The sequence below is a fragment of the Haliotis cracherodii genome, unplaced genomic scaffold, assembly GCF_022045235.1.
Source record: "Haliotis cracherodii isolate W230 unplaced genomic scaffold, xgHalCrac1.p SCAF_23, whole genome shotgun sequence".
In the NCBI taxonomy this organism is placed as follows: Eukaryota; Metazoa; Mollusca; class Gastropoda; order Lepetellida; family Haliotidae; genus Haliotis; species Haliotis cracherodii.
The window spans coordinates 343,611-367,322 of record NW_027266279.1 but is presented as its reverse complement, the minus strand read 5'-3'; the positions used below and the strand labels follow the sequence as shown (position 1 = coordinate 367,322).

Sequence of the window (23,712 nt, the reverse complement as noted above, 5' to 3'; positions counted from 1 at the left end):
CAACACTGAGTAGGGACAACACAACACTGAGTAGGGACAACGCTGAGTAGGGACAACACAACGCTGAGTAGGGACAACACAACACTGAGTAGGGACAACGCTGAGTAGGGACAACACAACACTGAGTAGGGACAACGCTGAGTAGGGACAACACAACACTGAGTAGGGACAACACTGAGTAGGGACAACACTGAGTAGGGACAACACTGAGTAGGAACAACACTGAGTAGGGACAACACTGAGTAGGGACAACACTGAGTAGGGACAACGCTGAGTAGGGACAACACTGAGTAGGGACAACACAACACTGAGTAGGGACAACGCTGAGTAGGGACAACACAACGCTGAGTAGGGACAACACTGAGTAGGGACAACACTGAGTAGGGACAACGCTGAGTAGGGACAACACAACACTGAGTAGGGACAACACAACACTGAGCAGGGACAACACTGAGTAGGGACAACGCTGAGCAGGGACAACGCTGAGTAGGGACAACACTGAGTAGGGACAACGCTGAGTAGGGACAACGCTGAGTAGGGACAACGCTGAGTAGGGACAACACTGAGTAGGGACAACACTGAGCAGGGACAACACAACACTGAGTAGGGACAACACTGAGTAGGGACAACACTGAGCAGGGACAACACTGAGCAGGGACAACACAACACTGAGTAGGGACAACACTGAGTAGGGACAACACTGAGCAGGGACAACACTGAGCAGGGACAACACAACACTGAGCAGGGACAACACTGAGCAGGGACAACACAACACTGAGCAGGGACAACACTGAGTAGGGACAACACTGAGTAGGGACAACACTGAGCAGGGACAACACTGAGTAGGGACAACGCTGAGTAGGGACAACACTGAGTAGGGACAACGCTGAGTAGGGACAACACTGAGCAGGGACAACACTGAGTAGGGACAACGCTGAGTAGGGACAACGCTGAGTAGGGACAACGCTGAGCAGGGACAACACTGAGTAGGGACAACGCTGAGTAGGGACAACGCTGAGTAGGGACAACGCTGAGCAGGGACAACACTGAGTAGGGACAACACAACACTGAGTAGGGACAACGCTGAGTAGGGACAACACTGAGTTGGGACAACACTGAGTAGGGACAACACAACACTGAGTAGGGACAACACAACACTGAGTAGGGACAACACTGAGTAGGGACAACGCTGAGTAGGGACAACACTGAGTAGGGACAACACTGAGTAGGGACAACACTGAGTAGGGACAACACTGAGTAGGGACAACACTGAGTAGGGACAACACTGACAACACTGAGTAGGGACAACACTGAGTAGGGACAACACTGAGCAGGGACAACACTGAGTAGGGACAACACTGAGTAGGGACAACACAACACTGAGTAGGGACAACACTGAGCAGGGACAACACTGAGTAGGGACAACACATTCTTGCCTTTTTCAGCTTGTTTACCTGTTTGTCTTAACAGATTTTTATTTGTTGATTGAATTAAAGGGGCACTGATCTAACGCAAATCCCGGACTGTTTGTTGCCTTTGTTATTGTTTTTTTCCCCGTGAGTACCCGGATGATACGCAACACAACTGAGCGTGACCAGAGACTGGGCTACCGTCTGCAAGGACAGCTAAATAAACTTGGAGGCTGGAGGCAATATTTGTTTTACGCATTTTTGCATAAACACTGATTGGTTAACTGTGATCTATAAAGATTTCGACAAAGGGCGCATGTTAATTAATTTCTTCAGCCTAAACAAACAGACAAAAAGAACAACGGAGCTCATCGGATGTCGTCAATTGGAAATACCCCAGATGGTTTAAGTTTATACGAAAAAAAGTATCCATGCAGTGAAAGCATTTTCGGATTTCGGCTTGCGTCGATAATACGATTACTACTCCCTTGTTGTCATCCACGTTTTCTCGTATAACCCTACACTTGTGTATTTGTCGTCATTCACTTGATGCTCAGTTAATGAATTTATTACAGGTACAATTAGTGGTAGCACCACTTCGATTACCTGACAAAGGTTCCCATTTGGCATTTATTGTGTCTGGGGTGTTATGTAATATGCACGTGGCAGCCCAGCAAGAGATAAATGATCAGTTGATTTACTTTTTTTTGTAAATCAACGGATCGTTCCTAGTCATCAAACGATTAACAGAAAATATGTTGATTGATTAATCACTGTTATCTTGCACAGTGGATATGTCAAGAGTGAGTGTTTACATGTCTAGGTTTACTAAACCAAAGGGAATACACTCATATCATGGCGTGAAGTGCCGATGTAAAAACAACATACTTTGTTCAAAGGGTTAACTGATAATACGTTGATTGATTGATAATTGTTCTCTATCACTCAATGGATTTTTTAGGAACCGTGGACGTTATGAAAATAGTTGTCACGTGGGCTTTCTCAGCCGACCATTGAGACTTGACACCTATGTAAAACACCTGAAACAATCCAAGTGATTAGTTGAGAAACGAACACGGGTTATAATATCCCGAAACGATATATATCTTTTAAAATATTTGATTGTTACTGAGACACGTGACATCAAATAAGTTTCTTTGTACAGCTGCAGACGAGTGGGATATTGTTCCTTTGTGTGGATATTCACGGATACATTCCTCGAACAAGGAAACTGCCTAAAATTTATACACATAAATTTGGTAGGTTGTAATTATGATATTTGCATTTTGTTTTCCTTCATTTGAACCGATTCGTTCATGTTTCTCTACGTCTTGGTTGGGAAATTCTTCAATGCGCGATAGACGTTGTTTTCACAAGTCTTTTCCTTTGTAAGCGTGTATATATTACCGACAATTTGTAAAATGTGATTCTCTCAGGCAATTAATAAAATGTGTAAATATTTCAGTCATTTTAAATAAAAAATCTGTCCAGATTGATTAAGACGATCAAAAGGGCCTTCAAACATCACAACAGATTATTATGTAGGATTAGAAGCCAAACAACATAGAAATGTACTTTTCAACGTAACATTTTCAGTCTCTTGGTCATGACATTAAACATCAAAATGTTTGGAATTCGTTATCATAATAATACAGAAGGAAATGTTTTTCAGTCACTTTGTAAAATATCTGAATATTTAGACGTTTAATAAATTTGTTACACATTTGACAGTAAAAAAATATACACACTATATAAAAAAGCAATGCTCAGGTGAAATATTTACTTGGTGTTGCAAGTCAAAATAGTGTAAACGAAAATCGCAAAATTACCAAGCAAGTGACTTATCAAAACTTCGTCACCATTACCGATGCTACCCACAAAGATACCTACAATACCTTATTATCTCGAAAACTGTATTTCATTTTGTTGATCAATGTGACCATACGCCCTTATTACTACCCATAAAAGTGACTAATGCGCTTACGAATGGCGCAGCAGAGGTCGCGAACTAGTCTAGATGTCTGCTATACATCCGGGTACTCACTGGGAAAAAACAATAACAAAGGCAACAACCAGTCCCGGGGAATTGCGTTAGATCAGTGCCCCTTTAAGGTGTCATGTAGTCATCACCTTTACTGCAGTGAAATTTATGTGCTGTGGTTGTCACTTGGACCTGTACTGCTGTTGTGAGCTTATGTTACAGTCAGACAGATTTGGGACAGCACAAATGCCGAGGCAAATTAGAATTCACCTGAAACAACATTTTAGACAGAATTGATTTTTTTAGACAAGATCTATATATTAGTTAAAAATACTCGGACTGGGTCCATGAGAAAAATATGTTGAATACCCAAAGAAAACTATCAATACCATTGCTAATAATAACATGTGAGTCCCTGCTCTATGGCTAAGGCATTATATGGTGCCCGATTAGCATGATAAATTATCTAGATTTAAAAAATGTGCTGGCACAGGATCCTTTGTATAGCGTACATGGCCGACAGGTGAAGTTTAGCAACAGTGATGACTAGCAGTGGTTGGATGTGTGACAATAGGCAGTTTCCTGACAGTTTCTAGGACTTCAGTCCTGACCCACACTGAAACACAGGTTATTGAACATGTGGTGTTTCTTTAGGCAACTGACTTTGATCAAAATATGCCTCTGTTATAACTTATAGTGTTAACTCAGCTGCCAATGGGTGCCCAGTTTGACGAGACGGTCATCTTTATGCAAAGTCTTCTAGCACCTAAAAAGCCGTTTGGGATGTATATGTCCCAGGGAAGTTAGAATGTAGTTTGAGTACACTGACCACAGGCCCGGGATGATCTTTGTGTAGCTGCATGAGTGTGCTTTAGGGTATGGGTACAGCGTAATAGGAAGCTGCATTTGTATTATAAGAGGAGATAAATCACTTAATCCAGTTAATATTGATCAGGGGCCACTTACACAAAGAGACCTTCACGCTACAACGATCCTAACTCCCATATTTCAATGCTCTCAATACTTCTGTTGAACCCAATTCGACAGCACATCATCAAAAGACACCGGCCAATGAAATTTGCAATAACTGTTTAACGAGTAGGCTTTGTGTATCATTTAAGTTATGTATGGTATGCATAAATGCTCAGCATGCAAAATATCAAAACTTTCAGAAGTTTATTACCTCAAAAAGAAAACACTGCAGGTTTAGAAAGTATCGGCCACCCTCTTTACAGCGCCTTATGCTAAACCATTCCAGCAGGCTAAAGGTTAACACTGACTCACGATAGTCGTAGCACTATGATCTCTTTCTGCAAGTGGATCCAGAGCACATCCTGAAGAACCTGTGTCTGTGTCTGTGTCTGTGTCTGTGTCTGCGAGCCCATGTCATCTTTGGTATCCTTCATTCTATGCTGTTACTGTGCAGGTGAACTGTTTGCGGAATGTCCCGTAGAGACGTACCCGAGCATTGCCGTGGAGGCAGTCATGGACTCAAGTCGCTACTTCGTCCTCATGATCAAGGATGATCAAGGTAAAACTGTGTACACCGATTTGGTCCTCCATCACCTTGGTATCATCTTTTTGTTGATAGACATTATTGATACATTCAAATAGATGACCTAATCATCCTTAGAATATCAAATGTGAAGTGTTTCTTGTAATTACATATTTAGAGATCCCCACCAGTGACACATACAGAATATACTTTCTGTTCACAATGAACAGTCAAAATGTGCCTATTGGGAAGTTATGTAATACCCACATGATTAAAACACACTTTTATTACCAGTATATTTTTTAATTAGTTCACCTAACCAAAAATCCTTTCAAATTTGTTGTCTTATTATATTTACTAGAATACAAAGTAATAATCAAATTCAATATTGTGTAGATTGTCCTGGGTGTCTAAACCATGTTGATGTGATCGAAAATATTCCTGCTTGATCCTGATGTTGTTAGTGTTGAAGCCTTGTCTTGTGTAATCATTCCAAGGTAATCTGGATTTCTATTACAGGCCGCAGTGCATTCATTGGTATTGGGTTTCAAGACCGCGCAGATTCCTTTGATCTCAATGTCTCACTTCAGGACCACTTCAAGTGAGTGAACTGTCATTTTTAAGGTTACCGTGTTTGAGTCCAATACCCAAACTGTTCCCTAACCCTAGCCCTAACTAACAATACCATTGTGCAACATTTGCACCAATAGTAGGCGGAGTCTTTTCTTGATGACGTACTAATTAAACTGAAGCACTGCGTCAGTGTCAGCATGGAAAGACTTAGGAGGTGACTAAGTTTGATTGGGTGATCAGTCCCGCGCTCACTCATCTTTCCGACGCAAGGGAGTAAAATTCCAGTTTCCTACCCTTGATTTACATTTTGGTTGGACTAACGAGTCTATGCATAGTGTCCTATAAAAATAGCCCAACAGACTAGATATCTGGTTTGTAAACACCATGGATTTCACGGAGCAGATTTTGATTGACTGCAGTATATGCAAAAGATGTCAACTGGACGTTGACAGATATTTCACAAAACTTTTGATGTTTTTAATCAAGGTGCTTAAGTGATTTTTTGATGCACTTCGCGGGGGTAAGACCCATATTATTACAATATAGGTCTTGATTAGGTCTTGATTATTGATCACATCATCTGACTGGGCACTGCCATTTTGTTTGAAGCAAATACAAGTGATTTGAGAAGTGGAATCTGATTGGTCAGTAAGAGGGACGTAACAACGATAACTGGTAATGGCCACTGGTGGCATGATGATCAAGCCACGACATTTCAGCGTAGTTTGGCAAGGATGAAACTGTACTTTTTGAGCCAGTTACCACCCTTGCCTTGGGAGGATGCGGTAACTTGGCGGATTGATTGTCATCGTGCCCTCATTGCATGGGTCACTGGCCATGTTTTCATTCACAGGTTTCAATGGCCCATGTTTTTTGTTTCTTGGAGAATCAGTGAGGCCAAAGCCTGTTCACATCTCAGTATGAAGTGTTGCAGTTGTTGTTGTGTGTATCTGCAGATGGCTGAAGCAAGAAGCAGAGGCTGAGAAGAGTGCAGCTACTTTAGACAGTGGACCTAAACTGGATCTTGGCTTCAAGGAGGGGCAGACCATTACACTCAATATCGGGGTCAGTACTCTGTCAGCAACCTCTTAGAGTCTTGGAGTGAGTTCAAACTTAACACGGAATCAGCAGTATTTCAGCCGTAAAGCAACAGTAGTCATTTACCATGGGCGGTATTACTGCTATACTGGTTAATCGAGGTTCATTCCTTCCACTATTCATATCACAATAATGGCAATATCATATTTTAAGGCTGGTTATATTGGGCGATATCATGTAGTGATTTTATCCTGTGTTTAATGTTATACACTTGCCAAGTACCTGGAGCATGAATCTGTTCGTACTTTTTGAAAATGAGCAAACCTTTTGTTGTACCAGCATCTTGTTTTGTTCCATTTATGGACTTCAAATCAACACTCATTCATATACTGGCCGCCTCAGTGGTCTGGTGGTAGAGCATCTGCATCAGTCCAGGCTAGTACAACCAGCCACACACACACACACACACCAAACATGCATGCACGTCACTATGTAAGTGCAATAATCTTGGAGGTGATGTTAAACCCCTTTTCACCTCACCTCATCCATATGGCGGTGTTTTAAATTGCTGATGAAATCAAAATCTAGAATTGTACAATATATGGTGATACGTATCGCAATACGATCTCGTGCATTGTAAAATATTGTGATACGCTTTAAACCTCCAATACCAATCCCTTGTCGTCATGGAGAGCTGAGGTGCCATGCCATCTAAGGTGCCAGTGTGACGTGGGCCGAATTGCATCTCCACATTGTGAGGGTCCTCTTGTCTCGGTCAATGCTGTTTTTAACCCTGATAATGCTCCATGGTCTGACACTAGACCCCAACTTGGGAATTGTAAATATCTGCAACCTGAGTCTGTGGTTTCTCTTTCAACAATAGGCCAAGATGCCATGTTATAACTGTTATTTTTTTTCTGATGAAGATTTCATCTGGATTCTTTAGTTAGGACATTTAGCATGTTGGTTGCTGACAAACAGGTATGAAAATTCAAGTTAAAATTGTCTCCCACCATTATCATGTCCTCTAACTCCCCTCAATCTAACTCTCCCAACATTACAGTCAAAGAGAGATGGTGCTGCCAAGGCCAGACCAAGAGCAAAAGCAGGGGGAGCAATAGGTTTACTCCCTCCGCCACCAGGGGGAGTGAAGTTGCCACCACCAGGTGGCGTCAGTGTACAGGCCCCACCTCAGGCTGCACAGCCAGTGGCCCAACCAGCTAGTCAGCCTGGCAATCAGAGTGGAACTCAGAATTTGGACCTGGTGCTGGACATTGGAGGGGCTCCAGCGTTGGCGCCATCACAACCTGCACAGCCCACGAAGAAGGCCACACCCGACTTGTGGGGGGACTTCACTAGCGCAGAGTAAGTACTCACATGACAATTTGGGGGGTACAATTCTCCCAGTTGTCTAAGACAACCCAATTTGACCCCTTTTTGAAAACCATACTCACCGGGATTATGATCCATACCCCTGTTTGTGTGTTTTCCCAAAGTGATAATTGTGTTTTCCCATACCATGTGCGAAAACAGCTCCTCCGGAAGTGCTTGTTAAGTCTCCAACATCATCATTACAAACCATCTTTCTGAGGCAAGGGATTCAACTGACTATAAAAGTCCAGTTTCCACACTTGCTGAACTGGGCTGAAATTAAGTGGCTCTATCGTAGCGCCACCAGTGGTTACTACGAGTTATGTCCCTCCTATTGACCAATCAGATTTCACATCTTGTCTCACTTGCTTTTGGTTAAAACAAAATGGCGTGCCCATTTAAGACGATGTGATCGATAATCAAGATCTTTATGGTAAAAAAACAGGTCTTACCTTGTGAAGTACATCAAATTACTTGAACTTCTTGATTACAAACATGAAAAGATTTTGAAAAGATGTCTAGATGCCCAGGCAACGGTACACATGCTGTGCAAATCCTGCAATTGACCCAAATCTGCACGGCTGCTGCCTTGTTGTTTAGGAACCGGATGTCAGTTTTGTTACGTGATTTTGATGGGACAGTGTACAGACTCGTTTGTCCAGCAAAAATATGAGTTCATAATTCTGGACTAGTTAATGGATGGGGGGAAACAATACTTTCATAGTGAGTTACCTCCCTTGCCTTGGGAAGATGTCATCAACCGAAGTGATAAATGTCTAGATGTGTGGAGTGGAGCTCTTCACTTACCAGTCCTTGCATAATGATATGCTGTAAACACAATGCATATCACACAGTACAGTCATGTATCGATACAAAATGATGCAAAGGCATAAAGATATAGGATGCAGATAAAAAAAAACAACTGCTTGACAGAAGAAAGTATACACCCATGTTAGTTGGTGGCTAAAATGAAACCATCAAGAAATGGTTATTTAATGGTGATGTGTTTGATACAGGTATCATAGTAATTTGTGTTTTGGACCTTAAATTTGCATTGTTTCAGCAACTGTTTTCAGCCTAGTAACATTTTGAGAACTTTTTAATTTTTTGTCAAATCCAATTTTCAAGTGTCCTTTGCCCAGCAGTTTACTGAAAAATATCTTGTAAGGTGTCTGCCACTGTTTCAGAAATTGACTTATATCTGCCAAAATTAATTTCCTTTGATGAAGGAAATGTTTCTTCGATACATATGGTATCCACTGTCGAGATATGACCTCTGTATTTCGTCCCACATTAAGGATGTCCGCTTGTCTGAATTTAGAGAATATTTCTCAAAAAGGTATTTTTCAAATCTACACAACTGAGTCGTACTTTCAACTGAAAAAGTAAGCATTCTATAGAGGTAGGCGCAGTTTTTAGCCAGTCTTGATTCTTTACAGGCAATCATAATGATCATCATAATTCTGTAATGGTGGACAGACATATTGCAACATTCAAACAAGGACTCATTTTCGCAATCTCGCTGTCAGTGAATAAATGCTCTATGTTCTGAGCTTTGGCGAGGAATTTCAAAATTACTTCAAAAGGGGTCAAATCATCGTCATCTTCTAATATTTGTGATGATGTGTTCATCTGATGTCACATTGCTAGGGCCTCATCACAAACAAGAAAATTAATGAGCAGTTGAAATAAAACGGCCGATCAGCATGACACCAAAATTTCAATGATCAGTTATAATAAAGGAAAAGATTCATCTATGTCTGTGACGCTGGGTTATATTATTAATATTGATAACATCCTTAATTTATGTTCCAGTTTTGGACAGAGTCAAAACAGTAATTCCAGCAACGAGGGAGGAGGAGGCCCATGGGTGCAGTTTTGATGACAGTAAAGAGTTACTTCCCTTCTCCCAATCCATTGTATATATTAAGTGAATCTACGTTCATCAGGGAACGTCCACAGCAGTGTAGCGTTCACATCTAGTGAACATGTCATCGTGTCACACACCATCATCAACATAGATGTACATAGCGGTTGTACATTTCACATTGTTATTAGCATCATCAGTTACAGCATTTGGATGGCAGATTGTGTAGTATCTTAGTTACTGACCAGGTCATCAAGGTGTAGTGGTGGTTTTATTGACATTTTGTCACACTTTTTTCTGCACAGTTCCCATTAATCTGTTACACAATTGACTGTTTATAACATTTTAGTATAGGTCATTTTCATGAGGCAAGGCGTTAACTGACCATAAAAGTCCAGTTCCCACCCTTCCGAACTAAGCTGGAATTGGGGTGTTACTAACGGCTGGACGAGTGAGTCTGTGCATAGTTATATCAAAATCACGCAACGAAGTAGACATCCAGGTTGTAAACAACATGCATTTCAACGTGGAGATTTCGGTCGACTGCAGGATTTGCAAAGCATCTGTACTGTCAACTGGATGTCAACAGATATGTTCCATTCTTTTCATCTTTTTAATCAAGGTGGTCAAGTGATTTGATGCACTTTGTGGCGAAAGGCTTGTTTTATTACAATAAAGATCTTGATTATCGATCAGATTGTTTTGACTGGGTGTCGCCATTTTGTTTGAAGCAAATGCAAGTGATCTGAGAAGTGGATCTGATTGGTCAACAGGAGGAACATAGAAGGGAAATAATTTGTAATAGCCACTGGTGGCGCTTCAATCGAGCCTAGAAATTTCAGCCTTGTTTCACAAGGATGGGAACTGAACTTTTAAAGTCAGTTATCTCCCTTGCCTCGGGAGGCTGAGTATAGGTATGACTTGGTGGATTAATGTCAAGGATGAGACATTCAGATTAGGAAGCAGATAGGATTCTAAGGTAGGTTTCATCAAGGTGTTAATCAGGATGTTTGTGATAGTCTTTCCATGAGTTGTCAATGTTGTAACTATATAGTTAATCTGAAACCTGATCTATCCTCTTTGGCGCTGATGTGAGGTGTGTTAGACAGGTGAGGAAAAACTGTAGTCAATCCTTACAAGGCTTTTGAACATGTTGAAATAAACGTCTGATTACTTCAGACATGTCTTTGTAGTCTGATTTCCTGAGACTTGTCCTCAGTATTCTATGTTTTGGATAATATCACCCTTCCATATTTAACAAATTAATCAGAATTTTATGATAAATCAAAATTGACATGTATATTTTCTGACTTTGATTAAAAAAATTTAATCTCAATTTAACTAAATTTAACTTCCATATTTTCTGATTAAGTTGAAATAGAATGTTATGAAATTTCTTTTTGAATTTGTAAACTTGGACATAATGTGAATTTCAGGTGATCAGATTTCATATTTGACTTCATAATGATCTATGAAATATGAAAAATAGAAACTGTAGAATACAAGGATATATATACATGTATACCCCTTAGGCTCAGTGTTGTCAGTCTTCATATCATCTAGACATTCACAGGTAAAATCAGATCTAGATTATCAAGTATTTGAAGAACTTGTACCGGTTGGAATAGGACTATTTACATTTATCCATACCTCAGCCGAATTTCTGTGTGATGCAGGTCCTAGCGAGGCATTGTACCCAGCTGTAGGAATAGAGGTTCGTGCTATCAACCACCGGTTGGTGACTTATTTCAATCTTCTCAGCAGCATGAATTACGATCACCCTGTTTCATTTATATGTAGGCTATTATAGTAGGCATTTATATGAAGTATTTCAGGTCTTGAGTCTTTCAGATTGTGGAATTTTTAGCAGACATATGAACATGGCAAATCTGTGTTTAATAGCATGACTATAATAACACATCCATGCCATCGGGCGATGATGGCTCAAAGTCAGTCACTCAATCCTCATTTTAGTCCGCTCTGTTGTCGTACATCAACCTTAGCCTGTCTCACAGTCCCTGAACCATATTATTTCCCTTCCTCTCAGGCCTTTCTGTAATGCTTATGCCCTAAATAAAGCAAGTCTAGATTTTCTACATTTTCTGAATCACCCATCTCACTTGGCTCCTTTTAAATATAAATGGAGTTATTTGTTTCTTTCATGGTTATATATTTTCCGGACTAAGCGTTAGTCTATGACAGCCTGCTCTTCCCTGGTTTCCCACAGGGGAGGTTATGTAGGAGAATGCTTTGTGGGCAATGGTGACTGAGTTCATGGTCAAGACTGATTTCATGTTACAGTATTCAAAACAAAATAAAAATAAAAATGTTACAAAATAAAAATATTCATCTTTTCAACATCTCCTCCTGTAGCAACATTGTTATATTTTGTTGTGCTTGTATAATGTTTATGTTTGTGATCACGGTGTTTCTGCAGCTTGATGTAAACACTCCTGTCATATAGATCAGAGGTGTGGCCGGTGAGGTCGCCCTACTCACCCTACTTGCCCTTGGGCCAATGAGCAGTGTATTCCGCATACCGGTGTATATGAATGGGATTTGCTTCATGCATGAGGAAATGTTCAGCATTAGGGTATCTGTCACTCAAAGGCATCTCCCAGAAAATTAGATTATTTCATTTCCAATGTAAAACCATGAAACGTGTACTCTCCCAGCATGACATTCAGGTTTCACAACCCCTTGTAATTGAGACTTGAAAAGTACCGTATATGACCGCAGGTAAGCCCACCCCGTAGATAAGCCGAGGTATTAATTTGACCCTTGAAATATGAAAGAACATGAAATGACAGTAGATAAGCCGAATCAGGAAGTGAAAGGCAAAGACACACCGCGGTGCCGGGACTTGCAGATATTCAATGATATCAGATGACAGGTGTCGTAATTACATTGAAAGAGTCAGCAGGGTAGTTCAGTGTTTGCAAACAGTGTCACTAAAATTCTTTATCATACTTTAAGGTCTGATTATATACTAAATCAACTTCAACAAAAATTATTCTAGAAAGCTATGAGACGGCTGTTGGAAGCTGAAGAATACACACTGGTCAAGTAACAAAAATGGGGCTTTGCGTAACAAACTGTCTCGATTTACGAGTTAAATGAGAAATTACAGTTTATTAAGGAAACATTTTCAAGAGAATAAACAGCAAGAAGCGATATTAACTCCATAAATGACCATCTGTAATTATTTGCCTTGTCAATGTGGAACTAAAGTAAAAAAGACGGCAGCTGTTTGTGCCATACAATAAAGTGAGACAATTTGAGGGGATGTAACTCTTGTATGACAATAGTTCTGTCAAAGTGTTATGTTCACAGCAGTGTAATATCAAGTGTTATGTTCACAGCAGTGTAATATCAAGTGTTATGTTCACAGCAGTGTAATATCAAATGTTATGTTTTATTTGAGTTTTATGTTAGAAAATAAATCTCAGCATCTGGCATCTATGTGAAGACCTTCAACAAAAGTGAATTCCAAATACCAGTCTGATAAACATGGATTCCAGAAAAGATAACTGCAAACTTTAATTTATCTCTAAACATGACGCAGTGCAAACACTACAGTGAACCAGCCTTCATTGCAGCAGTAGGATGCCTGATAATGCTGTATTCAGTTGGGGAGCAGACACTGAGATCACAGTCATCTCCCTCTGAGAAATCTCTTTTAGAGTTAAATCAAATATGCTTATGGTTGTGGGCCATTGGTAGCCCAGTGACTGAAAGCACTGTAATTAGGTTGTGCAGAGTTGCATCCCTTAGTCTGGCCTGGATCCACAAATCATTGGTCTCAGTCACAGGCCCAGTCTGCCTTTCACCAGGTTTAAGCACGTTGCCGTGGTCATGGATTTTGCCAGTGAGATAAACACTGCCATGCCATGATATAAAGTGACATTATGTTTAAAGTCATGTGCAATCTCATTAAAATCAGACCTTAGTTCTCACTACCGCTAAACAAAGATCTGAAGACAGCCCATTAGGGGTCATGTCAGAACGACCTTTCATCCGACCAATCAGACCGTCGCTTACCAGATTATGAAGTGACAGTCAGAATGTGATTTCTAATCATGCAACCTCGAAAACTTTAACACGGGGTATTCTGAACGATAGTGACGAGTTTAACGACTGAATCCATACAATCTAGACTATCTATTAGCCATTCCAGAATGTTCTTTTGTTCAGGTTTCAAATTTGTCAAAATATGTTTCAAAGCATAGTCCCCAAATTTTAAATTAGTGAAACATGAGAAACCTGCCTTCTGATTGGTCATTCCATTGGTCTGTCAAAGTTCGCGCAAGGTCGGTGTGACGTGACCCGGAATGGGATGTCCTGAGATCTTTGTTTAGCGGCAGCGAGAACTTAGATATGATTTTAATGAGATTGAGTCATGTGGGAGTAATATTGTCACTCAACTTGTACAGGAACGTTGCGAACGACTAAATATGAAGATTAAATTAGTAAGTATCAAAACGTGCAAAAAACGTTACTGCCATTAAAAAAATGTAAACACAATTTGTTCATTTAATTTTATTTCTTGAATTATAAAAATATGAGTATACTTTGCATGACCTTTACCTTCTGTGGCCCAAAGTTTGTTCCTATCATGGAAGAGGTGACTGCATCTTGATTATGTTTGTAATTATATTAAAAGTTGTATATTTATAATTTTCATGTGTACATATATTATATATATTGTGAGAATATGTTCGAATTTATCATAAACTGCTGTTTTTATGTATAGTGCTTCTGTTTTGTTGTTTTGCTGAATTGTGAAAGGCAGTCCGGTTTTACTGACTCGATTGTGTACAAGTTTCTTATGGAAATTAACATTTAGTTTTGGAGTAGGTTAACATCATTGATAAGCATTGTTTGGAATTGAATTAGTTGTGAACTCTTGATATCTGATCTGTTGTCCAGGTTCAATATCTCTCTCCGTATCGAATCAGAGCAAACGGTCTGATTTCAAAGTGCTTATTAATATTGCTGTCTTTTATTGGCCTTTCTCTTCAGAATTACTGGTTCCAACCTAAAGAATAATTGTGACTCTTACCATTATGACATATACAATAACGTTGCAAGCCTTGATGAGTCTCTTTGCCATGACAGTTGGTTAATCTTAATCCCTCATGTTTGTGGGTTTGATACAGGTCATGAAATCCTGCCCCGTGGGTATTCCAGGTTAGCATTGGTGCCTAGCAACCTATGCCAGTTGAAAGAGGTGACTTATGGGATTGGATGGTCAGACTCAGTGACTTTATTGATGCCATGTCATCGTACCTTGACGTGGTTCGTTGCTCACGATATCAATCATTGGATTGTCACTGGATTGTGTGGTTAAGACTCTCAATATCAGTCACTGATTGTGTGGTTAAGACTCACAATATCAGTCACTGGATTGTCTGGTTAAGACTCACAATATCAGTCACTGATTGTGTGGTTAAGACTCACAATATCAGTCACTGGATTGTGTGGTTAAGACTCACAATATCAGTCACTGGATTATGTGGTTAAAAAGACTCAAAATATCAGTCAATGGATTGTCTGGTTAAGACTCACAATATCAGTCACTGGATTATGTGGTTAAAAAGACTCACAATATCAGTCACTTGATTGTCTGGTTAAGACTCACAATATCAGTCCATTGTTTGTTTCCCCCAGCAGCAATATTCCTGGGATGTTGATTAGAAAATGTTACTCAATTTCCCATGCCTTGCCTTTAATTAGATGTGGGAAACATTTTAAGAAGCACAACTATCATTGATGCAGACATCATTTACAAATCCCATCCCACTTAAAAATAATATAAAAAATATTGTCTGAGCAGGTTGAGGATTTTGTTGCAGTGATGGACTTTTTCTGAATAACATCTATCTGGTTATGATGATAAGCAAGCCAATAGAATGCAGCAAATTACTTCCTAAGTAGAATTACATTCCATTTAAATTTATGTTATCATGTTTGTCAGCATGGTGGGTGGGGATGTTATTTTGAGGATGTGTATGATGTAGACATGTGAGAAATTATGTCAGAAGCTATATGAATAACTGGAAAACGGGTCTCATTTTTAGAATCATTGTGAGTCTCGTGTTTGTCAGTCCAGTTGAATATATATTGTTTGAAGTTTAAACATAATTTCAGTTATTAAATTTTTTTTGACAACAGTGTAAGGCCACAAGAAATGAATCGCTTGTCCTGTGGATCATGCCCTGTGTGAGTGAAGAAGGGTTCTCAGTGGAGGATTATGCTGAAAATAGAATACAGTTCTTGATATGCATGAGTACACAGCAACTTATCTTTCATCCTTGTGTTAGTATTTTATCACATAATAAAATATTTGTCATCTCAGTATGTCAGTGTACCTTTCTTCTATATGTGTAAGGCCATTTCTGGTGTCCCTGGGATATTTCTGGAATATTGCTGAAAGAAGAGCAAAACCCAACTCACTCTTGGTGAAATTTAAAAGAAAGAAATATAGGAACTTCTATTGCTGTTTACTCCTGTCAGGTAATATGCAGGTTATTTTTTTTTGTGGAAATTTTTTTATGTTGTGTTGGAGAGACTTTGTTTTCGATTATTTTGAAAATATGTTTGACTGATGGTTGTTTGATGTTGCAATTGTTTTGAATTATTTATAAATATTTGTAAACCTGTATAACATGCATGGCAAACTGTTTATTGGTTTGTGAAATAATAATAATAATAATGATAATGATAATAATAATAATTAGGCCACTTGTAAAGCGCTGTAACACCATGCCTCTTAGCGCATATGAAAACACAGTCAATATTGCTAAAATACATGCAAATGGGTCTTAAGTTGGTATTTAAAGGGAATCAATGAAGGGCTCATCTGAGTGGAGGGGTGAGTTCAGTAACATCCCAGCATGCTGAAGATCTGGCACCAAAGGTCTTAAAGGTGTAGGGAGATACTGTGAGGAGGACCTTGTCAGGTGAAGGAAGAATGCAGGAAGGTTGATACACAGTTGTGAGAGTTTGTAGATAAAGATGGTAGCTCCTGTACACGGCTGATATGCAAGACATTGGATTTGAACTGTATCCTCCTGTGGACTTGAAGTCACTGAACAGAAAAATAGAAAATCCACAGCCTTGTAGTAGAAGGTCCCCCAAGTATAAGACAATTCTGAACAAGAAGTATATTTCTTTTGGCCTTATATTAATCATTCAGTTGATTTTTGATGAGATATGACACACATTAATAGATATATGCAGCCACATTGTGTAGTGAATGTTATGAGGTTTAAGATGTATAATGTAGGTATATATGCATAATTGTCTGTGTGATGGTGTAATATTAATTGAAGAAGGAAGTTGGAATCCTGGGCATTTGATGCCACTGTTTGATGGACGGGTCAGTCTTCTGTTAAGAGTTGATTGTTTCTGGGACTGCATGGTATCTTGTCACTTGTCAGGCCGATATGAAGATAAACCATTTCTCATGACAAAATGAATGTTGTTGTGTTTTGTTGTAAACCAACTGTGTGTGAAGAAAGGGGACTCTCTATGATGATTAACCATCATCATGGACACGGCACATCACACAACGATGTCGTGATAATGATTGGCAGAAGCCTTTAGATAAGGTCAGACAAGCAGTCGTAAGATTCGAAACTTTGTCAATAATCGCGAAGTTTTCTGGACTGTCTGTAATAAAGGGAAATCAACACTGTTGACGTTTGACTGCTGGCTGGAGAACTCCACGGAGGATGGGCCGGCATCTTCGTAATGTGCAGACTGCTGGCTGGAGAACTCCACGGAGGACGGGTGGGCATCTTCGTAATGTGCAGACTGCTGGCTGGAGAACTCCACGGAGGACGGGTGGGCATCTTCGTAATGTGCAGACTGCTGGCTGGAGTACTCCACGGAGGATGGGCGGGCATCTTCGTATTGTGCAGACTGCTGGCTGGAGTACTCCACGGAGGATGGGCGGCCATCTTCGTAATGTGCAGACTGCTGGCTGGAGTACCCCACGGAGGATGGGAGGGCATCTTAGTATTGTGCAGACTGCTGGCTGGAGTACTCCGTGGAGGATGGGAGGGCATCTTAGTATTGTGCAGACTGCTGGCTGGAGAACTCCACGGAGGATGGGCGGGCATCTTCGTAATGTGCAGACTGATGGCTTGAGTACTCCGTGGAGGATGGGTGGGCATCTTCGTAATGTGCAGACTGCTGGCTAGAGTACTCCACGGAGGATGGGAGGGCATCTTAGTATTGTGCAGACTGATGGCTTGAGTACTCCGTGGAGGATGGGCGGGCATCTTAGTATTGTGCAGACTGATGCTGTAATCACACATAGCAGTGCCCTATTCAGACAGATAGTACATATTTGGCCCGTGACCCAGAGTAGAATTGGTCTTCAGCAACCCATGCTTGCCGTAAAATGTGACTAACGGGATCGGGTGTAAGGGTCGCTGACTTGGTTGTTGCATGTCATCGTTTACAAATTGCTTGGATCCATGCTCGTGATGTCAATCAGTGGATTGTCTGGTCCAGACTTTTATTTACAGACTGCCTCATATCGCTTTCATATTGCTGAGTGCGGCATGAAACAACAAACAAACAATCAGTATATATCTTGGGTTGACGTAAGTCACCAATTGAACGTGTAGACCTGAGTGTTGATCTTCTGTGGGGATTCCAAGTTAGAATTGGGCCCCAACAATCTCATCCAAGATGACGAAATGGGTCAGTGACTTGGTTGATAGTTTGTCAACGTACGTTGTGGAGCATTCACCATAATTTCAATAACCGGTTGCCTGTTCCAGACTTGGTTATAATAATAGGGTAATTATATTGCGCATATTTCCACACGACTCGGGGGCATGCCCAAAGTGCTATTATTACCCCGGTCACAGATTCAGTGTGCTCTCAAGAATCATTCTCAGTTCCCTCGGGAGTATACAACGCAAGCTGCCTGTTAGGCGCTAGAAGGTTAACAACCACATTGCCATCTATGCTATCGGGTACCCATTCACTGATGGGTGAAAAGAGGCACATTTCGAACAAAGTCATCTGTCCAAGGAGACGCCACATGTGTTACATATGCTTCTGTGTGGGGCGTCGCTATATTACTGAAATAATGCCGATGCGACGTTAAGTTTTTAACTCACACTTTAAGCCCTAGAAACTCTCAGGCGCCAGGCTGCCGAAACGCGGCCACACTTCTAAAGACTCTCCGCGACCGACGTTGCTTTACTTCAACTGACCACAGGACCACGTGCCACCACATGATTATACACAGACCGCCATCATATAGCTGCCACTAATGAGCAAACAGAAGAAATAAATCAAGATAGTCCATACAATGAGAGTTCATAAAATGTGCTCAATTCAGAACGTGTTGTATTTTCATTTGAAGGAAATGATCTCGGGTGGCCCAGGTTTACAAGTGACATATTTGCGGTCTAAAGCGTTGCCCTTTGCTGTGTGGACTTGCGTCCCTCATCATGGGTTCGACTCCCAGATTTGCCCTGCTTTTGATCATTGGTCTGACAACACCATTCCCGTGTTTCTCCAAAGTGGTTAACATCTGCCACCCCCATCACTTCAAACGTTCCATTTTCAGCCGACACTCGGCGATACAACTGAAACACTTTTCAAAACGGTGTTAAAAGCAACTCACTCACTCAAGCGCAGAAAACAGATTCACAATATTTGTAATAACAATAAAACATGAGGTGAAATGGGCATTTACGTCGCGTTCAAGATTCTTGCACTTCTATAGCGACCAATGCCGAGTTTAAAGTGCAAGTCCACTGAGATACCATGCTGCAGTTTTAACATGAATACCCTACTCAGACACAGCAGGAAACTGACTCCAAGCCGATCAGACCTTGTTTTAATCCCTTTATGCCGAGGGCCCTACTATGTCCCTACCATGTCCCTCCTACTGAATCAGATGCCACTTCTCATATCACTTGCATTTATTTGAAACAAAATGGCGGTGACTCCTCAAGACGATGTGATTGATAATCAAGATCTTTATTGTAATAAAAGCATCAATTCACTTGAGTACCTTGATTAAAAACATGAAACGATTTGGGAAATATTTGTTGACTCCCGGTTGACGGCTCTGCGAACAATGCAATCGACACAAATCTGAACGGCACCCACCATGTTAGTTTATGAACCTGATGTCTGTTTCGTTACGCGATTTTTATAGGACTATGCATAGACCCGTTAGTCCGGACAAAATGTAACTCCATAATTCCAGCCGAGTTCAGCAAGGGTGGGAACTGGACTTTTATACTGACTTAACTCCCTTGCCTCGGGAAGATGCCGAGCGTAAGTTGATGAAGTTGGTATCTAAGATATCATTCTTTTTTTAACGTTTGTCGATTTATTACACTACTATTATGAACTGTTCATGATGCTTTGTACCCTCAACTGCCGGACAAAAGAAAGTACCCACCCATGTTTGATCGTGGGTATAAGTGAAACAAACAAGAAATAGTTACTCACTGGCGATGTATTGGAAACGGTTATCATCGTTGCGTTTTGGGGCCTTAAGTTTTCAGTGTTATTCCAGTAACGTTTTGAAAAAGTTTGTAATTGTTTTGTGAATCCAGTTTTCAAGTGTTTACATCTACTTTCTCTTGCCTGGCAGATTATCTTAACTCAGGTGAGCTACAGCACCGTGTAGCTCTATATTCCTTTTCTCTTCTACATTTCGAAATGCAACAGGAAGCAAACACTTAGCAGCGCTGGTGAGATGTATAAACTTTAATCGGAGAGATACACATCTTTGTGAGCGTGTAAAACAGACGAGCTATCAATCACTGTCATTTAATGACATGAAATAAATAATTTATAAATCACTTCCTGGCCTCAAACGAGAAAATTATCCATTTCATTATATTTGTAATTGTAGATAAGTTACCTTTTATTTACTTCGTCGTATATGTATTTCAACACAGGAATTTTAACCTTGAGGTCTTCTTTTAGGCTCCCCCACAGGGATTCCTGGACATAACAAACTCCACATGCTCATCTGAGCATCCTCAGTCGGGAATGTAGCCTACTCACTTTGTGATCGTTTTCTGTACGAATTGTCAATTAACAAGTCCCCAGCAACCGTATAAAAATGCACCTGACCTTTCACACGTCAATAATTTAAGTCTACTTACCAAACTTTCTTCATCACTGATTTTCAGTGATCCATTATTATATTTTCACCGCTATTTTGCCTTTTACGCATCATGGAATCTGTTTCGGATAATCGAGACTGGGTACTCTCTGGCGTTGACGTTATATGTTTCAAATATATTTTGTGCTTATCAAACAACGCATGCGGTACAGCGCAGGATTTGTGGACACACAATCTTACTGTAGCTTATGGGGAAAATGACTGCTTCTCTCGTTAACATATACAGTATGCTAACGAGAGTAACCCAAAGCATTTGGTTCATATTGAAATATACGGTCTGAATTGAGACATTTTGTTTTATATTTCATTACATATCAACGTATTTGTATGGACTATCTGATTATATTTTGTTGGTTGTTTAATTCAGCAATATCACAGCTATATGACGTCGTCCTATACATAATCATAATTTTATTTCATTACATATCAACGTATTTGTATGGACTATCTGATTATATTTTGTTGGTTGTTTAATTCAGCAATATCACAGCTATATGACGTCGTCCTATACATAATCATAATTTTATTTCATTACATATCAACGTATTTGTATGGACTATCTGATTATATTTTGTTGGTTGTTCAACTCAGCAATATCCAAGCTATATGCCGTCGTCCTATACATAATCGAGTCCAGGCCAGGCAAACCAGCGACTGACATTATGAGCATCGTCCAACGACAACACGCAATCAACCATATCACCAATGTGGGAGTTTACGGAATTTCCAGGTCACTGGCTCACGGTAAAGCATATATTGATGAATTAGTGTGTCCAACTGGTCAATATGATTGTGCCCTTTACTGCAAATCTTTTATAGTCAGACCTGCTTGGAAAGACAAATCTTTTGTTAACAGTCCCAGTAAAATCGCTGATCATTGTGTTTTTGAACTGAAAACTATAAAGAACCGAACATGAAGGTACTCGCCATCACCTCACTGCCAGAATGCCGAGTATAGCTACAGCCGCAAACGCTGTCCTTTAAAAAAGTCTTCATATCGTGCAGATCGTTTTCCGTATGAAAACTCGCATTTATCGTTACATTAAACAAGCATTGGATGGTACAAGAGCGACCAACCTTGGGTCCTCTATGGAGCTTCATTATGGACAAAAATCCAGTTTTCCGGCACACAGGCCCCTGATAACGATCGTACTATAACGCAAGTAACATGTCGATGTATATGTCATGCTGAGAAATGAACATTTAAAGAGTTCAGCTTAAAGAACCACACATATGGGTTATTACTTAACTACAGAATATTTACATAATGATTTGATTAACTCGCTGCCAAACCTCCTACACATGTTAAAAGAAAAAAATGGACAGAAAAATCGTTTCCTATCTGTGCGAAAATAAGCAAGGTATAAGATGAGAAATCCGGTTTTGAAATGAAGTTTTTTTCACTTTAGGGAGGGATTAATATCTTACCGTGTAATTGTCAAGCCTTACCAGAAGGCTGTCCTTTGATGTACAATTTTCATAACTTTCTAGAATTGGGTTCGTTTAAGTACACTTAAAGAAGTGGTCCAACTTACATGTTTGCTTTTCTTGGCACACCTGTGTCACGTTGAGTGGAGCAAGGAGGTAGCATTTCCTGGAAGTCAAGTCAGAAACTCTTAAACAACACATGTAACCAACACAAAGTCCATGTTGTGATACTCAACACCTTAATTGTTTCTTTACAGAGAAAGGATATCATGAAAAGCATACTATGTCAACAGAGATATACTAAAATACGTGTATACGATAGTGTTACAGACTATTGGGTCCACCATGGAAGTCAGTGAATATTGCCTACAATCTCCTGATTACTTGTGCAGTTATTCACAATGCATCAATCTGAAGCTTTACCCAAGTGATAACGAATAAAACTTTCAAAACGTTACATTTTTTACTTTGACAAAAGTATGTTCGTTCGTTGTTCTAATAGTCAACTGTCCCATTATGGGACGCCTAGTGGTAGAGTGTCCGCCCAGAGAGTGGAAGATCAGGGGTTCGATCCCCGGCCGGGTCATACCCAAAAACGCTAATGGTGGTACTTGTTGTTACCCTGTCTGGCGCTCGGCATTAAGGGACTACAATAAGAACTGGTCGGATTGGAATGAGTATACTGTGTCTGAGTAGGCTATTCATATTAAACTGCGGCAAGGTATCTCAGTGTGCTGGCATTATAAAATCGACATAATTCCGGACAAGTACAAGCAGAAACACACACACACACACACACACACACACACACACACACACACACACAATTATCTTGGACGCGACGTAATCCCCTTTTCACCTCACCTTATGCGGAGCGATATTCCAGCAGTTCCAGCCGAAACGAGTGGACTTTCTGTGGTATCTGGTTAGATACATAGAATGTTATTTATCATAAGATGGCCATCATGACGTGTCGTGTTTTGCATCAACTTTACTCAACACTGAAACCTCGTAAATCCACAAACCCTGCCATGCAATCTTGTCAGCAACGTAAATCCTTGTGAGTTTATTGTTTGCTCCACTTGTGATTCGTTAATCCGGAACCCATTAAGATCCAGAACCCGTGAAGATCCGGCAAACTTCTTCAGCAACCTATGCTTGTCGTAAGACGCGACTAACGGGATCGGCTGGTCAGACATGGTTGACGCATGTCATCGTATCCCAATGGTGTGGTTCGATGCTCGTGATAACAATCACTGCATTGTCTGGTCTTGACGCGATGTTTTACAGTTTGAAGTCATCTAACTGGAATATTACTGAGTGCGGCGTTAAATAACAAACAAACAAAACAAAACCTTATTCCGGACATGTAAT

The 23,712-nt window shown here is 40.3% G+C and overlaps 1 protein-coding gene and 1 long non-coding RNA gene across 2 annotated transcripts in view; one reads left to right on the top strand and one right to left on the bottom strand.

Annotated features, from left to right (window-relative positions):
- LOC139472008 (adaptin ear-binding coat-associated protein 1-like) overlaps window positions 1–17,198 on the top strand; it is a 24,028-nt gene extending 6,830 nt beyond the window's left edge. The window contains exons 3-7 of the mRNA XM_071254517.1: window positions 4,817–4,921; window positions 5,405–5,486; window positions 6,415–6,523; window positions 7,560–7,861; window positions 9,683–17,198. Coding sequence (XP_071110618.1) covers window positions 4,817–4,921; window positions 5,405–5,486; window positions 6,415–6,523; window positions 7,560–7,861; window positions 9,683–9,749 — 665 coding nt within the window. The 3' untranslated portion in view covers window positions 9,750–17,198. The remainder of the gene's footprint in view (window positions 1–4,816; window positions 4,922–5,404; window positions 5,487–6,414; window positions 6,524–7,559; window positions 7,862–9,682) is intronic.
- Window positions 1–23,712, bottom strand: part of LOC139472009 (uncharacterized) — a 25,502-nt gene extending 1,790 nt beyond the window's left edge. The window contains exons 1-2 of the long non-coding RNA XR_011653873.1: window positions 23,203–23,712; window positions 22,446–22,504 (exon numbers count right to left, since the gene is read on the bottom strand). This is a non-coding gene — a long non-coding RNA (uncharacterized lncRNA). The remainder of the gene's footprint in view (window positions 1–22,445; window positions 22,505–23,202) is intronic.